The following is a 17,743-nucleotide window of genomic DNA, read 5'->3' as shown; positions in this document are numbered from 1 at the left end:
TCTGATTGATAGTCGGCATAAAGAAGTGTATTCTTTAAGATGTTCACCTGTTTATTGATCTTAAATTGCCTTTTGAATAATGTCTGCAGCGCGTTTCGCTGCCCCGGCTCAGTGGGTGGGACTTTACATCGATCCGAACCCGACTGGGAGGTGCGCAGAGAGACAGAAGGAGAAAGGAAGCGGATCTCATTTAGTTTCTCTCTCCGTCCCGTGAGTTCAGTACCGCCGACACGATACCGACAGCGGCACTTTTAAACTCCGTCTCGGCTAAATCGTGTACAAAGTAGGAGCCTGAATACGATGAAGAAGAAGAAGAAGGAGCAGGCTCGTTACTTTTAAACGCCTTAGTATCGCTTCTCTCCGCCAGAGCAGGTGAAAGGTAAGTGATTATTTGTCACTGCAATTATGATTATTAAAGAAGTATTCAGCTGTAGAAAAAAAAAAAAATGTTAACATGGCATCATGTTAACATTTTTTAAAGAAAGCACTCGGCAACTTTTTTTTCTTGGGTTTTTTTTTTCTTTCGCAGAAAGATTGCAAAACGGTCTGCAGAGAACCACGTCTTTAGTCTACGCATCATTATGGGACTTGGCTTACACCCATGCCTTCTGTGTTGCCAAATGATGGTGCAGAGTTCAGGATTTGTTGTGTGTGAATTCCTTATTTATGCCCCATTGAGCTGGCATATTTCTTCACTGTGAGTTAAACATGAACAAAAACATGGTTTCAAACGAATCCTGTCACAATACCACCTGCAATGACACTCTCATAGTGAATGGAGATGGCAAGCCAGCAACAAGCATCATCATGTTTATGGCTGCCATGGTTGGAAACCTGCTGGCTCTCTTCATCCTCGGGGTGCACCGGAAGGAGCATCGCTCCAGGTCTTCAATCTTCTGCATCCTGGTGACCGGCCTGGCCCTCACCGACCTGCTGGGCACTTGCCTCCTCAGCCCACCTGTGTTCATCTGCTACACCTACAACATGTCCCTAATAAGTCTGGGCGGCGAGGGCCTGTGCAACCTCTTTGGCTTTGCCATGAGTTTCTTTGGCCTGGCGCCAACGCTCATCCTGTGTGCCATGGCCGTGGAGCGCTGCCTGGCCATCAGCCACCCTTATTTTTACTCTGTACACATCCGCCGCAGGTTTGCCAAATTAACTCTTTTCTTTATTTACCTGTTTTCTTTGGCCTTCTGTCTGCTGCCATACATCGGCTATGGCAAATTCAGACAGTACTGTCCTGGCACGTGGTGCTTCATCGACATGGATGCAGCAGGGGATGAACAGGCCAGTTTGGTGCTGGCCTTCTCTCTCTCCTACTCCTCCCTCATGGCACTGCTGATAGTTGCTGTGTTCGTGTGCAACGGTTCAGTGATTGTCAGCTTGTGCCAGATGCACCGGAGCCAGATGATGCGGCGGGGCTCGAGTGGGACGACGGGGAGGAGAAGGAGGCTGAGCCTGGCCTGGTTCGTAAAGGGAGAAGAGGAGATGGACCACCTGGTGCTGCTGGCGCTCATCACTGTCATCTTTGTGGTCTGCTCGCTGCCACTCACTGTGAGTTTCCATTTTGGGGTTCGTTATCAACAATTGTGTCCGTTTTTATCGCTGAATCATGATAGCATTTTACAGAAACGGAAACAAAGAAAGGGAGTTTTCGTTATTGTTATCAACACGTCTCCCTGACTGAATGTACATCTGCACACTGACGGTAAAGAGTTTCCAGTATAAAGAGTTTCTCCTAAAATATATCCCCTCATACTATAAACTTTATTTCTATAGAAAGCTCAGCATGCATATCCTTGATGTTTTTGTTGCAGTGGTGTGTGTTTGCGTGCCCTGTTGGTGTCTCCCAAGCGGTTGTGCTATGCTCTGCTGGTTGATCCAACTGATAAAAGGTGTGCCTGAGAGTGCAGCCTTCGCCACACAAGGCATGTGTGTCTACTTGGCTCCATATCTGTGCTTGTTTGAAAGGAGTGTGCTAAACCTGACAACCCTGGAGGACTGGTCTGGCCTTGCCCTTCCCAGAGAGCAAAGCTATGTGGTTGCCCATGAGCCAGAGGTACTGAGGAAAGTCAAGTTTGGGAGATAAAAAACAGCTGGAGGATGCAATTAATGGTGGATTTATTATAAAGGCAGTCCTGCTTTCATATATTGCTGTTAGCCTGGTACCAGCGGTGGTCTGATGATCAGGTAGTTTACAGGAAGCAGTAAAAAGTGTTCACCAACTACTCACCGTCTGCATCTGGATGGTTTAGTAACTCTTGGCCTGCAGGTTTATGTAACCCACGGTGCATGCAGGGCCCGGAGGAATGAACAGTATGATGATGCACACTTTTCAAGACTTTGAGTCAGACTTCAAGAAACTGACACCTTGACTTCACCCCTTGTTAAGTGTACTGTGTTTTCACCAGGACCTGCTTCCTCAATGGCCATCCATAGTTCTCTTCTAAAAGTACCCCTTTGTTGTCTAAATTGATTTGAATTCCTTTACAACCCTACTAATCAATATTCAAACGTCACAAGCATGATCAGTAGTATGTCATTCTGAATAATACAATACCCTGTTAAGTACTTAGTGATTTATGCGTCATCTCAGCGTGTGCGTGTGTGCGTGCGCGTGTGCGTGTGTGCGCGTGTGTGTGTGTGTGTGTGTGTGTGAAATGTGGTAGAATCAGAGAACTGAATAATGTTGCAGACTTTTCATTTACAGATCAAGTTGCGAGATCTTGTATTTGCTGAGATGGACAAAAAATTATGAGGACCAGCAAGGTTATGCATTATTCAGGAGACAAAAGTGTTTGTGAATTAGAGAAATTGTGACGATCAGTTGTGTGTTTCTCAGAAAAGAGATCATTCTTTTTTTGGAGGTGGTTGTTGGCTGTGAATGTTTGTACTGTTCACTGTTACCTGAATCACACCAGCTTCCCAGGCTTGTCAGTCCACAGCCCTGGCCTTATGTCATATCACTTCCCACTCATTTAAACCTCAAGCGCACCCACAGTGCAATTGCAGTAGACAGCAGAAGCAGATAAGGTGCCATTAACCAATAGAACGTGATGTGATGAATGTTATCACTGCTGCTGTTCTGTGAAATAACGTATGATTTGTTTGATGTCGCGTGAAACATGAGGTCCATCATGGTTTGTTGACTATTGACACATTGTTAGTACGATGTACTGCCATAGAAAAGATCCATCTCCAGCTTTAGGATGGGATTCAAAGCCTCCTCTCCCAGTGACCTTAAATACTGTGAGAGCTACATTATGTAAGGTGACGCCACCAAATTGACAATAAAATCAACATCAATAAAAGCAAGGATATTACACAGTTTAGATGATCCAATATTATCGTGACATACACCTTTTTTTATTTTAAAATTCCCATGGCTCTTCCATCACTACTTATGTCAGTGCACCTCCTTCCTCCAGGGCCCAGTCAAATATAATAGTCTAATTATATTTCAGTTACTTTATGTGCGTTGATATAGATGTAACTGCTTGTGTTAAAGGGGCACACGATATTGTCTATCGTCTTTCCATCGCAGGCCCCTGAATGGAATCAAATCAAGCCCGTGAAACTTTGTATTTAAACCCCTAGTAAATGGTGCTGAAGGCGTACATTTATTAAAATAAAGTTAGCCATTTATATCTCGAGCACAAATGCAAAACATTTGATGGTTTCAGCGTTTTAAATATGATAATTTGCTTCTCACCATTGTAAATGATCAATCCATCATCTAGCAATCAGTTAATGGAAAAAAAGATAATGAAAAATGCATTAGCTTTAAAGTTCATCATGCTGCCATGCATTTTTCATGTGATTCATGTTTATTTCAGGTCAGTATTTCCAGATTCTTGACAGAAGATTTTCCTCTGGGAAATTAACTCTCCTCCAATCGGCCTTTCTTCCCTCTGTCTTGTCATCTTTAGTTTATAAAGGATCAAAGCTGTGTCCTGCAGGCGACGGGTACAGACTAATAGCATGACAATCACCAATATCTCCTCCTCCCTGTTCCCATGGGAACCATACAGGCTTCCTGGGGTCCATATGCTATAGAGTCAATAACTGTGCTGCACTCATATCACAAACTATTTGCCAGTAGTTTTAGCTGAAAATGTCACCTTTTTATCTTGTGAATGAATAGTTCAGACCAAAAAAAATTACATACAGTATATAGGCAGGTTATGTTTTAGGTTACTGTAGCAACTTAAATACAGCGCAGCACTGTGAGATGGATTTCAATGCTTTGAATTAATGATAAAAGGTTTCCATTAGCGTAGCTGCCGTGTCTCTGTCTTAGTCAGCAGACTCTTGCTGAATTGTGGGTAAGGTTAGGACAGGAAGTGCAACAACGATCCATGAACTACATTTTACCTCACTGTGCTGTTGAAAGTATTCTAAGAGTCAACATAGCAGCTTTAATGAGATGATTTAAACTACCAGAAAATACTTGATCCTGTAATCCAGTGGTTCCCAAACTTTTTCTGTCAAGACCCCCTTTGATGATATAGGAACATTGTCGCTCGGTATCTTTCTCGCTCTGTGTCGCTGTGTGTCTCTCTCGCTCTCGCTCTCGCTGGTTTTGCCACAGTCGGTCTGTGACATGAGCCGCTCTGGTGGCGTGGTTGGAACACAGTGCATGTCACGTCGGTTATTTTATATTGTTTTACCGGTGTATGTGTGCGTCTGTGTGTGTGGGTTGGTGATGGAAGCCGCGACCCCCCCTGTAGTACCACCGCGCCCCCCCTAGGGGTCGCGTCCCCCACTTTGGGAACCACTGCTGTAATCATTAAGGTGAAGTTAAGTGATAAATGGTATACTAGAAGTCGGGAAGTTGGAAACAGTGAAGAATTGAAAGTTTGGTTTACATTCATTGTTTCTCAAGATTAGATTTTCACACCTCCACGTCGGCGATACCCCGAGGTGGTAATTCTAGTTTGGAATAATTTTAAACCCGCCCTGTTTACATCCATGTTTAATTAAGTGCACAAATGACTTTAATGTCAATCTGAGAATTGCATTGCATGTTTTCCCTCAAGCTCCAAATCCCTCTTTCTCACCCTGGTTACCACATGAAGATTGAACTGCAAAGGAATAATACGTCTTGGGGGTTCACAAGATCACAGTAAGTTGTGGAATTTGGGAGATGAAAAATGGAAATACCAAACCACTTCCCATAGCTCTAAGCAAACTGTGCCAGAGGGCTGATGACAAACAGCTGCTCTGACACATATACAGTCACAGGGTGTTGTGCCTCCAGGAATCGGTACAACATCTCATAAATCTGGGTTGTCTGGCAGACTGGGCAGAAGGAAAAAGAAGCAACATGTTATTAAAGGACCCTGCAACTGAATTGACTGAGTTAACTGAGTCATACAACATTATTCTAGCCTGCTTTAACACAACTAAAATATTGGATACATGTTTTAGTCAATTTGCCCATAGGACCATAAGCATACAGCTGAATCAGCCTTAGAATAGTTAGGAGCAACTAGGAGCTGTAAAGTCCACCGACAGGCCGATATCCCCTTGGAAATATGCAGGATGACTGACTGCCAACATCCACAATCAGTAAATCAGTGTGGACAAAGAGGGAAAGTCCCCAAATCGAGACTCATTCAAGATTACTCTAAGCTAAAATTTCTGTAACGCTTGCCTGAGGTATCGGATGAGTCTCCTTGTGCAACAAACAGCACAAGATGTGTAAATAATGGGGGAACTATTTGTGACGGCAGGGTGGTGTTCCATGACCTTTGCATCATTTTGAGACATGGGAGTGGCTCAGTTCAAGATGTAGAGACACGCATGGAGATACGAGCCAGCTTTGTGCTTGATGTGCTCCAGGTGCTGCTGGGAGATCAATCTCACTGTGAGCTATTCTATGATGAAAGATGATGCTCTGCAACCAGCAGCTGCCTTTTGTGGGCTAAACAATGAGGATTCCCTTTCTTAGTGGATGTACGCCTCAACCTCCATTTTGACATGCACAACATACACACACACTTTATATACGAGAACACATGTGATCCTATTACAGTAGTCACAAGGCTTGCTAGTCCCGCCCTTCATGTTTTATCCTGGTTTGTTGTCGTGTATTTCTCGGTTTGAGCCATACAGGAGAAAGTGGAAAGCAAATATAATAAAGAACCCAGAGGTAAATAGGTTGAACCCCTTTATATGTGTGGTTGCTGAAGAACATGGCCTGAAGAACATGGCCTTAGGTTTTAGTTGGACAATTAGAGCTCTGAGAGCAGGTGTTGAAGAGATTTGTAATGGCTGAGGCACAGGATGATGAAAAGAGAGTAAAGACAGATGTGGAGAGAAGATCAGAGATACAAAACAGTAGAGGTGCCAGTTCCAGGATGTGTATTTCTTTAGTTATAGTTATGGCCAGAGTCACAAAAAATTGTATTGTTCCCTCGAACTGCTTAACTCTCAATATCCCTTTTTAAATAACAAGCCCTTGAAAGAAAAAAAGATGCCATTGTTAAAAATCTTATACGGTATCCTTGATAAATCCGTTGTGTGTCAATATTGGGCGTATTGCATGTCGTCCGATATTTTGATAAATACATGATGGAAAATAGAAAAACTGGCCCCAAATATTTCTTTAAACTGCATTTACACTTTGACAAAAAAATTTTTTAAAACATAAGCCAAGAAGTGTTGGCAACAAATGTGCAATTTGCAATATGTGTGGAAACTGGTCGGTCCAGGTCTGAACAACAGACGGTTTAAGTTGATATGGGACCATGAAATGCATGAATACATTCTACTTTTCCCTGTAGGATCTACTTCTCCAATCCTTTTAGTGCCCTCATCTAACCTTGTATTACATTGACCAAATAATAAAGTGTATTGATCTTAGCAAATGTTATTGGTTGTGGGCCTAGTTTGCTTCTTTAGGAGATGAACAGGGGTCAGCCCAGAGTAAATCTTCTCCAATCGATAGCTGTCTCCAGACTTGGTGTTTAGTCACTCATGCTGACTGAAGAGTGGGCAGGCAACCGTGGTTGAGGAGTTGGTTTTATCTGAGGTACTGTACATACGGCTATTTCAGTTATTTACTTGACCCAACTCTTCTTTTATGACCAGATTAAGATAATTTGTGTACCACATTTCAATCAAACATAATTTAATATTTGTGTTTTGTAAGCATGAGAAGGAACATTATCGTTCCCAGTTTTCTCTCTGATATGACACATGCTATGACTCTGAGGATGTGAGTAGCTGTGTGGTTGATGACTGCTGTCAATTTTACTAGTGTAAGTAAAAATGGTGAGCGAACACTGAGATGAGACAAAGATGGATGAAAGTACACAAGCGCTTTCTCAGAACAAGGTCTATTTGTCATCGTCATCAGCATCATCTTTGTTTATGTTTTTTTTAAATTGTTTGTTTATATGCAATATAGACCATCAAAACCAGGATTTGTTTGTCACACTCTATATATATATATATATATATATATATATATATATATCAATATCAGCAACTTCAGATATATATATTTCAGGAGGATCAGACACACTGTAAAATGTTTGTGTAAAAGTTTTTTTCTTCAACAAATATATGCCTTGGTAAGTTCTATAGTTCAAAGAATGGAACCTGAACCTGATTGTAAATCTCCATAAAGATGTGGGGAGCTGGAAGAAATCCAGGTATGTTGTCAACTGCAAACCGGATCCAACATATAACCGGCAAACCGAAAGCAACCTTGGTGTTAACTTAATAATGATGTCTTTAAAAGAATGTTGGTACACAGAGAACAAAAGAATTATTGTTTCATGCTCCACCCTGCCTGCAGTCTCAGGAGATATCTGGCCTAATAAACGCCCTCACATCAAATAAACCCCAAGAGACAGAAGGTGGTGATCTTCTGTTGTTGTGCTGAGGGATGTGCACATTTGGAAAATGTTGAATATCCACATTGAAAGTTTGATATAACAAACCACTGGAGAATCAGCTTTATTAAGATGTCAAGAGGGAAAACGCACAACATAGGAATTCACCCATGTGATTTCATGGAAACTATTACATCTTTTAGTGTAACGAGGACACAGATAAAAGGAAGTATGGATGTTATTGGTCCAGTCATCCAATATTTCAGTCAGTTGTTTTCAATTCTGGGAACAGGCACCATTATCGTTTGAGCCATCTGCCCAAAATGTTTTTTGTGCCGCACATAAAACATTTTCTCCCTTCCCTATGAGCTCTAGGACAACTGGGACAAAACAATTTCAACAAGATAATTGCAACCAGGCAGCCAGTAAAGACTGTGGTTTGGGACTTTAAGGCCCCAGTGGCCATGACATATACTTGATTTGATGGGAATAAATTCCCCTCACTGGCGCAAAAGCTTGGTGATTGGATGATAATACAATGATGCTGTCCCCAGATGAGTTATTTTAAGTCAGTTTATATGTATAGCTCTGTTATGGAATAGGAAGAAAGCAGGCTGATTAGAAATGTGTTTATTTGGGGAAAAAACAAACCAATTGGTAAAGTGTGAACTTTAGGCTTGGTGAGGTATTTTGTGATAATGAAAGGATATATTTTCAGAAAGAGAAACAGTGTTTATTGAAACACTTGTATATTGAAACTGGATGCATTTGTGCATTGAAATAAACTTTTTTCTTTTTGTTTTTTTATCGTATTTCTTTACCGGGAGCTAGTTTTTGTTCAGTAAGATCAAATCTGAAGTTAATCGAGACGGCTGTATGTGAGTCGTCTACTTGCAAAATAATAAGTAGTTTGACATTTTACTGATTTGCTTTGTCCTGTTATATTTTCAATGTCTTGTAATCTGATGTGGGAATAGGTAAATGTTTGGAAGGACAACGCCATACCACTGATCCTGCAGCCCATTATTATGAATCGCCAGTAGTCCGAAAAATGTCCCATTAGACCCAAAGCCTGCAAGTGGCAGAATGCCGGTGGCATCATTATGCAGAAGGTGTCACCTGATCTTCCAGGGTCACGTTTACGCCTTCAGGACTTCCTTCCAGAACTGGTCTATTTGAACCCAAACCATGATCTTTTCCAAAACTTAACCGAGTAGTCTTGTTGCCCAAACCAAGAAGATTTCTGGTAGATGCTGCATACTAATTAGATAATGCATAATGCTTGTGTTTGTTGCAGGCAGAGTTTGTATTTTTCTGTGCAAAAGCCCTGCTTGTTTTGTGGATAACGTTCTGTCAGATAAATAAGCTTTCGATCCAATGGGCCAGTTTTTGGACTATTGGTGGTCTTAGAATAATGTGCTGGATCAATAGGCAGTCCCTGAAAGGACATTGAAACAAAACATTGTTTTTTCATGGAAGTGCTTTTGGGGTAGTCCTTAATTCACATTAGCAGCATGAAGAGGAAACTTATTTGTAGTACACCGTATGAATTATGCAAAGTCGCAAAAAAACATTTACAAGATGAATATGTATAGTAACATTCAAATCTACACCGTTATGCAGCAGGTGGTGTTACTAAACATTGGCATTGCTGCAGCACACATTACTGCACCAAAATCAATGTTGTAATATTGCTGTCATTTCCCCTCATATTAGTTAATTGAAGCTTAAAACACATTTGTTTTATAAATCCCCAAACCCAAATGAAACTCTTAACAGCTGTGTGGGACACATGAACTTGGGAAAGTCATAAAATGCGTGTAATGTGCTGCTGATTATTTGTCCGGTTAGTCTGTATTCAGTTAGCGTTGCTTGAATGCCAAAGAAAAAGATCTGAAATTCAATGAAACTGAATAGTAAACAAAGAGTAGAGCCACTATAAAAGTGTCAGTCTTATAACACTCCACCCTGAGATGACACGAAATTACCTTGTTTCAACCCAAAGAGCTACATATATCGTTTAGCATATGTATGTATATGAATACATTAAGCTTTGTTTTCACGTCCAATTAAGTAGTTTAGAGGTATTTAAAGTAACTATTTCACATATATTTACCAACGAGCCCAACATAATAATGTTATCATATTTCCCAGAACTTCCCAGAACTATTCTATAGATAAAGTCAAGTAGCTCAACATGAGTTTGAATGTCCTGTTCTCATTGTTACAGGTTGTTGATATTATTGTTGCCAAATTATCTTGCTATAGATAAAAAATAAATTGACAATCAACCAATAGGGATGAATAAACTTGCAACCAAAGGATTTCAAGTGAATCGTTGCCAATGAAAATAAAAGACACAATTTCAGAAGCTTAGTTGTGCTCAACTGCTGGCGAATGAGACCATGAAGTGTGAACATGGCCTGGAATGAGAAAAGTGAGATGAAGATATATCTAATCGAGAAGAACAAGTTTAAGTTGACAACAAGCACACAAAAGTATTTTTTTCATTACATCACAAAGTACACGACTCTGAAAAGATAATCAGCCACGAAGTGCATACATGGCATCATCAACACATCCCATCTAGCACGTGCAGTGTAAGCAGCATTCGGTTCTCACCGCTTAATCTCTGTCAAAGAGGAACTGCGGCAAGCGCCTGTTGAGTCTCCTGCATGTTGCAACAGCGACAAGGTTTCGCAACATTGTCGACCTACTCTTCTCGTATAGTGACACATATCAGCCCACCTCATATTTCACTTCACCAAAGGTTGAGTTGGGTTTTCTCAGTTCCACTTCCTCTTTGGTGTTGCTGCGTTTTGTTTGTTTTTTGTCAGCAGTTTTTCATCAGTTGTCAAGCAGTATTGTAACAAACTACAGCTTCCCACATGTGTTTGACATACTCTTTAAGTTTGTACTAAGTTCTTCTTCTTACATCACTCAGGAAAAAGAAAGGGTGATACTTGTAGATTCTGAAGACATAAAGGCTGTATCATATATATTATACTTTCTTTTCCCAAACTGAGGAAGACAAGATTCATGATGTATGGCAGAATGCAACTCTGTGTGTAAATAAAACATATATATATATATATATATATATATATACACATATATCTTGCACTTTTATATCTTGCCTGTTTTCTCCCTGAAGTCCATTTAACATGATGCTGGTGAAATGTTACTGAAAAACTTTAATATGTTCGGGTTAGAGATTTGTTTCTGTGTTGTAAAAGTAAATAAACAAAGCTTGAGGAGACGAAGTGATTACATTTACACATTACACTTTTTCTTCCTCTCTGTATCTTTTACTGTGTCTCAGATGACACCAGACACTTCCTAACAGTAAAACCGTCGGTGTAGAAACACCAATGCTGCGTTCCAGACAACAAACCAAGCTTCCAACTTCTGGTGCGCAACGTCAAACAAGAACCATGGCTGACCGTGACAAATTATGTTTCTTTGGCAAGTGCACATACTGTTGAACTATCAGCAATGTCGTCTCCACATTTCTGGGTGACTTGTGCGCAGAGAAGATAACTTGCAGAGTTTCTTTACCGACTCCCTATTAACACTGGTGACATATTTTATCAATTTCCACGCAAAACAGGTTTTACTCTATGATTTGATGTATTATTTTAATTAAAAGCAAATGAATATACTTAACGTGCACTTTATTAGACAACTGCGACAAGCAGGAACAAAATGCCAAACAGATATACAGACTGTGTGTGTGTGTGTTCAAAGATTTTTTTTAATTTGTGTTCTCTGGTCTTAACTTTGAATTAACTTTGCTGAAGTTTGAAATGAGAAGCGAGAACTCTGTATGTCACTCAAAGGCTCAAAACTGAAACAGTAGTTAGTTTCACACACCTTTGGTAAACTGCTCTTGTCTCATACTCATCTGCCTTTTTCCCAAGAATGAAATGAAAGCATTGGTATGAATCTCATGCCTCTACATTAAGAAGAGGATGTGTGAAGCCTCGTTAAGGCTTTCAGCAAGAGGAAACCGTTAGTACGCCTCCCATCACTGTTCAAGCCTAATGGTTAATATGCTAGACTTTGTTTGTTTAACCAACACCTCATGTGATTTTAGGACAAATTACATGCTGTGACTATTTCCTCCAGCTGGGTGAAGCGAATGTATGCACCCTCCTGAAGTCTTGTTGTCATGGCCAGGCCGTATATATAGTTTTAGATGACACATTATGCCTTATGAATCCCCTAATCCTGTAATCACCTATTTCCTTGATAGATACACCAAAAACAAAAAGGTTTGTGACTGAATCAATCTGAAACAGTGAGGAGGACATCTAGCTGGGAAAGAGTCGACAAGCTGTGTTTACAGAATGTTTCCACTGGCTCCAGGTGGACAATCAAATCACACATGAGATTGATAGCAATCAAGCATGTTTCCCAAAATGTTGAACTACTCCTTTAAAGACCAGTGTAGCACTGTAGCATTTCTCTCTCTTTCCCCCCTGGCTCACTGCTGTAAACAGTCCGTTCTGAAAGGCCTGTAATCTCTGCGCTGCCTCCTCTCATCCCGGTGTAATGATCCCGCAGTGAAACAGGATCAGGAAGAAGGAGTTGGGAAGAGTCCTCCAGGACCATGAGATGGAAAATAATGGGTCGTGGAGTCCATTATGCGGGGAAAGACAAAGCAATCATTAACTCCAACTAACATCCTATGATGTGACTCTCCCAGGATGTACCCATTTACGAACACAGCTTGAAGATTCTCAGTCATCAGAACATCCCAGTACGAATTAAAACAAAATATCTTCACAACCAAAATAGCATTCCATCTTTGACATGATTTAGACATAAGTTCAGGTAGAAATTGCAGATCAGTGGATGGTGGTGATAAATGAATGTGTTTGCGCGTGTACAACATCCAGATGCCATGTATGCAGCTGTATACAGTACATGGGCAAAGGAATTAGCTTTTCCTGGATTTGTCTATGAGCACGCTCACGGTATGTTCCTTTCTGCACCGTCATGATTCTCTGTTCTCCTGAATAATCACCCTGATCCTCGGCAGCCGTGTACGGTTTCTAGGCTGCTTTTTAACCACAGACTGATACATTAATGTACGCCTGTTTAAGGAGAGCCTGACATCTCATCAGTTTTGGGCCCCACATCTTGGAGTGCTCGGAGAGGACGGCTCGTGATTTGTGGCTTCAGGTTTGTCAGGAGGACCATAAGAGGCCGGGTGTCATGCAGCAGTGGAAGCGAGGGTGAGGGTGGTCATGCGGAGCAAAAGGGCGAAGAAAATGGCAGAGCGTATGAGAATGCATGTCTGTTTGAAATGTTTCTGGCAACACCGCATGATGAATTAAGTGTCCGATATCTGCGCGTTGAGCACCAGGCATTTGTCTTTGTGTTTGTTAGTGTGTTGTATGCCAGTATGCCTAAGATTAATATTTACTTCAACTATTACTTCAAATAACAAATTGTTGCCAGCATTAAGTCTCTGTCTTCGTGCATGACTAAGACAGTTAATGATGTGATTCTTATAGTAAAAGAGGTTAAGGTCCAATTACGGACATATTTCACAATTATTTCTGAGGCTTTTAAAGCATTTATTTGTATCCACTGCCTTTTATATTGTGCTGATATCCTGGCAAATAGATCTATTCTAAGAACTGAATGACAAACTTAATGAGGTAATGGATTTATGAATAGATGGTGCAACCCAAACCTGGAGATATTCATTATGTAACTTGAACATGAGTGATTTTCAATTTGATGCAGATCATAAATTAGATGAATGCAGTAACTGAGGAACAACAGAATAACCGTCGGATTGTGAAATATTTTGTCGGTCTCCAGGAAACGTTATCCTGTGAAAGGAAACTGAGGACATACTGTCTTAATCTTTGTCTGTTTGAGTACTAATTTAATACATAAATAATTTTACCTTAATGTATTAAACCTAATAAATCACTGAGAATCCGACAGTAATCGTGACTACATTGGTTGTGCAATTGAACAAATTTTGCACGACCTCAAATACTAAAAAAGTTAAGAACATCTGGTCATTATGTAACATTTACCCTTTCTGACACATCTAAGTTGACCATCCGGATCCAGGGTGTTGGTTTTAAATTATTCTGCCTTTTTGAGCTCAACATCTTCTCAGAAGTATCATAATATGATTGCTGCTGTTTTGGGTTTTCAGTCACACAATTGGCCTCTCCTCTGTTTTTCTTGTGGGTGTATCTGTAGATTGTGAGCGACCACATCCGTGTGAGTTTAGCTCATTAATGAGAGTGGGGAGGACATAGTCAGCCCCGGGTCTGGCCCCTCTGGTAGTCTGGTTTGGCCTCTGCTCCCTTTGGGTCCTCACACTCTGTCTAGCTTATTAGTTTTCAGACATTAAAACCAATGCATAACATCACTCAATCAGCACCGGACATTAATTAGGTCACTGTTTGTTGGGTATTTCATGGAGGAAATGGAGAATTGTTGATAGAGCATAGGACTGAGGTGACAAACATGCTTCCTGGGCCAGCTGCTGCTTCTCCCTCAGCCCAGGATGAGAGAGAAGCAGATAGGCAGCCAGCTGCTGCTGTCTGGGCGGCCGCCTTGCAGCCGGCTCTACCTTAAAGGTCAGCTGTGGTTTTGTCATATAGCTTTTTCTGCATCTATATTCAGGATATTTCTGAAAATAAAAAGGCTTGGTCACTCAAATAGAGCATGTTCTATTGGTCTAAAGAGAGCGACGTTGAAGTTTGGTAAAGCCCAGCACAACAAGTTGAAACGCAGCCACAGTCATGTGCTCTCATCTGGTTTTAAAACAAGAGTCCCGACAACTCCATTGTGTAATTCCGTATCGTCCTGGTAATCTTGTAATGGCAGCAGCATAAACCAATCACACCCAAGACACCAAAGAAAACCTTCTCTAAGTGAGACAACACCAAGACCTCATCTTGTAACGTAATATCCCCAAACCATTTCACTCATTACCTTACATGTGAGCTTCTTATTCCGAGTAATAAATCACCAAAATTACCAATCTAAAAAGTGTCAAAGCTACTGTCCAGACAAAATTCCTGAGTACACATATTGATAATTTACTAGAGAAACACACCAGCAACATCTTAGCTGAGCAGAGAACACAATTGCAGGAGGGTGGTGTTTAGAAGGAATTGAAGACCTCTCCTCACCCTCATAGATGATGAGGATAGAGAGCAAGAATGTTGAGACTGCAGATCAAAGTGCATGCTGAGTAGCTTCTAGACAGTGACTGTGAGGCAGGTCCCTGCATGTAGCCTACATTCACCAAAGCAGCTGGAAGTGAGTTCTGCATCGCCAGAACAAGGCTGCAACATGATTGGCAGATAGCCCTGCTGGTTGTCCCAACAGTGCTTTGTAACCTGAGACCTAGACGGAGGTGTTTAGACACATTTGTGACCTATTATCAGTAAAGACTGTGTCTAACGTGTCTCTTTCTTCAGATTGCAGGCTTTATCAACGCCATTCATCCATTTTGTGGCGACACAAAGAACCTGACAGCCTTCCGCTTCTACGCACTGAACCCCATCGTGGATCCCTGGGTCTTCATCATCTGCCGCAAGTCTGTGTTTAACCACCTTTGCTCTCTGCTGAGCTGCCGTTTCAGCAGAAAAGCTGTGAAGACGACGGCCCACTGCTCTCTGTCTTTACCACTTGACAATCACGTGCAGCGCAACAACCCAGACGTGACCGTTCCACAGACAAACATGTACTCCAGTGTACCTCTGTGACCCAACAGGACCTGGAAGCTAGGAGGAGTCCGGGTCTGATAAAACATTTGTGAAATGATATTTTAACATTTGCATCCCGGATGCATGCACTCACTATAGAAATAGAAACTGTTTCAAAGTTGCAGGAAGCCTTGTGCCATAAAACAAACAGCACTGTAACTTAAGGAAACACATCAAATCATGTACTAATCATGTATGTATGCCTATGAATAATATACTGTAGTATCTGAATATGTGCACTCGGGTAAAAGCTATATGGATGAACAATATGCATGAGTGAATATACTCTTCTTTTTTTCTCAGCCTTTTCTTTAAAGCACAACCAGGTAACTGTACTAATGGATGGGTCACAGCTACAGATCTATGACGAGTCGTGCCGGTCACACTAAACATGAAGATTCAATTAAATTCAGTTTATTTTCTATAGCCCAAAATCACAAATTACAAATTTGCCTCAGAGGGCTTTACAATCTGTAGACATACGACATCCCTGTCCCAGGACCTCACATCGGATCAGGAAAAAAAACTGAAAAAAAACCTTTCACAGGGAAAAAAGGGAAGAAACTTTCAGGAGTGCAACAGAGGAGGATCCCTCTCCCCGGATGGACAGATGCAATAGATGTCATGAGTACAGATGAACAGCGTTACAGAGTTATGATACATTCAATGACTATGACAGAAATGTATTAATAATGAGTAGTAGGCATGGACCACAATCCAGATAACCACGATCCATGTAAACAGAAGGAGAAAGAGAGGAGGGGGCATCAGCAGGGCCAAGGAGGGAGGGCCCAGGAGCCAGGACCGGCTCCAGACACAGCCAGGTTAAATGGACCTGTGAGGCGAGAATGCACAAAAACTCTGGGGAAGAAGTAGAATTAGTAATATGAATAGAAGAGACATGCAGTCGTCCAGAAGGAGAGAGAGAAGAGGAGAGAGGAACTCAGTGTATCCTATATCTAGGGGCTGGACCAGCCCTAAAAGGTGGAAAGAGCGCTATTCAAGAGGAAAGTCTTAAGTCTACTCTTAAATGTGGGGACTGTGTCTGCCCCTCCAGACTGAAAGTGGAAGCTGGTTCCATAAAAGAGGAGCTTGATAACGATGAGTGTTTATTTCCTCGTCGTTGCTGGATGACATGTTAATCCATTTCCCCAGGCCACACTTATAATGTATCTGTCATCAGTGACAGGTTGAGTGTGATCCAAAAGAGAGACATATTTTATTCAAGCGAGGAGAGGTTGTTTCCCAGGCCAGGTACCATATAAATATGAATATCAACCATTAGCATCTTGAGTAGTCTATCATGTCAGAAGAGTTAAAGTCGACAGCAATGCTAACGGTCCTTTTTAGGTTTTACTTCGGCACACAGGTTGCTTTGAGCTAAATGCAAGTTGATGTTTAGCAGGTATCACGTTCAATATCTTATTTTAGCATGTTTCCTTGTTAACATTAGCTCATTTGAACAAAACACAAAGTACAGCTTGGGTTGGCGGTGATGTCATCAGTTTTGTGGGTATTTTGTCATAAACCAAAGTATTGAAGACATTTCAATGTTGACTTGAATATGGCACTAGATGTAAAGAGTGACCAAAGGTATCACAATTGTAGTCTGCATATATAATGCAGACTACAATATTATAATATTATGAATATGACAGTGTGATATATGTATTAATATTACAGTACTAGCAGTCTGTGCAAGACACATTTCTAAGACCATCACAGGTACAATGTGACATGGCTGGAACACAGAGTCTGCATTATATATGCAGACTACAGTTGTGATACCTTTGGTCACTCTTTACATCTAGTGCCATAATCAAGTCAACATTTAAATGTCTTCAATACTTTGTGATATATGTATTATTACAGAATCATACAGATAGTAATGTTTTTTCCTTTAAAAAATAAAAATAAAAAAGACTAGCCAAAAGTTTGGTTTATTCCAAACCACATCTGAGAGCTGAGTTAAATGGGTTTAGAAGGCCACTTTAGTCTCAAACTAGGAATAATTGACCCTCCGCTAAAACCCGCCATCTATTGCTAGTCTGTCAAGCTGTCAGAGCTGCCATGGAGCCCACACTGTCACTAACTGGACTCCCTGAATAAATGTTATGTATATATGTATGTATGTATGTATGTATGTGT

At 41.0% G+C, this 17,743-nt stretch overlaps 1 protein-coding gene across 2 annotated transcripts; it reads left to right on the top strand.

Moving 5' to 3' along the window:
- ptgir (prostaglandin I2 receptor) lies at positions 1-15,864 on the top strand. 2 transcript variants are annotated; one of them, XM_034548592.1, is made up of 3 exons: positions 1-379; positions 534-1,554; positions 15,308-15,864. In XM_034548592.1, exons 2-3 carry the CDS (start codon positions 709-711, stop codon positions 15,593-15,595), a joined length of 1,134 nt encoding a protein of 377 aa, XP_034404483.1. In that variant the 5' UTR covers positions 1-379; positions 534-708; the 3' UTR covers positions 15,596-15,864. The 2 variants fall into 2 exon arrangements, with proteins under 2 accessions (XP_034404483.1, XP_034404482.1); XM_034548591.1 differs by having other exon boundaries at positions 5-379; positions 530-1,554.
- The last annotated feature ends 1,879 nt before the right edge of the window (positions 15,865-17,743 follow it).

Source organism: Cyclopterus lumpus, chromosome 13, assembly GCF_009769545.1.
Source record: "Cyclopterus lumpus isolate fCycLum1 chromosome 13, fCycLum1.pri, whole genome shotgun sequence".
NCBI classification, from domain to species: domain Eukaryota; kingdom Metazoa; phylum Chordata; class Actinopteri; order Perciformes; family Cyclopteridae; genus Cyclopterus; species Cyclopterus lumpus.
The sequence above is the reverse complement of the archived record's forward strand: the minus strand, read 5'-3'. Positions and strand labels throughout refer to the sequence as shown.

Bases quoted from the DNA above. Each gene is read 5' to 3' on its own strand.
- ptgir (XM_034548592.1), top strand. From the start codon at position 709: ATGAACAAAAACATGGTTTCAAACGAATCCTGTCACAATACCACCTGC. The intron at 1,555-15,307 runs GTGAGTTTCCAT...CTCTTTCTTCAG, and splicing joins TCTGCTCGCTGCCACTCACT to ATTGCAGGCTTTATCAACGC.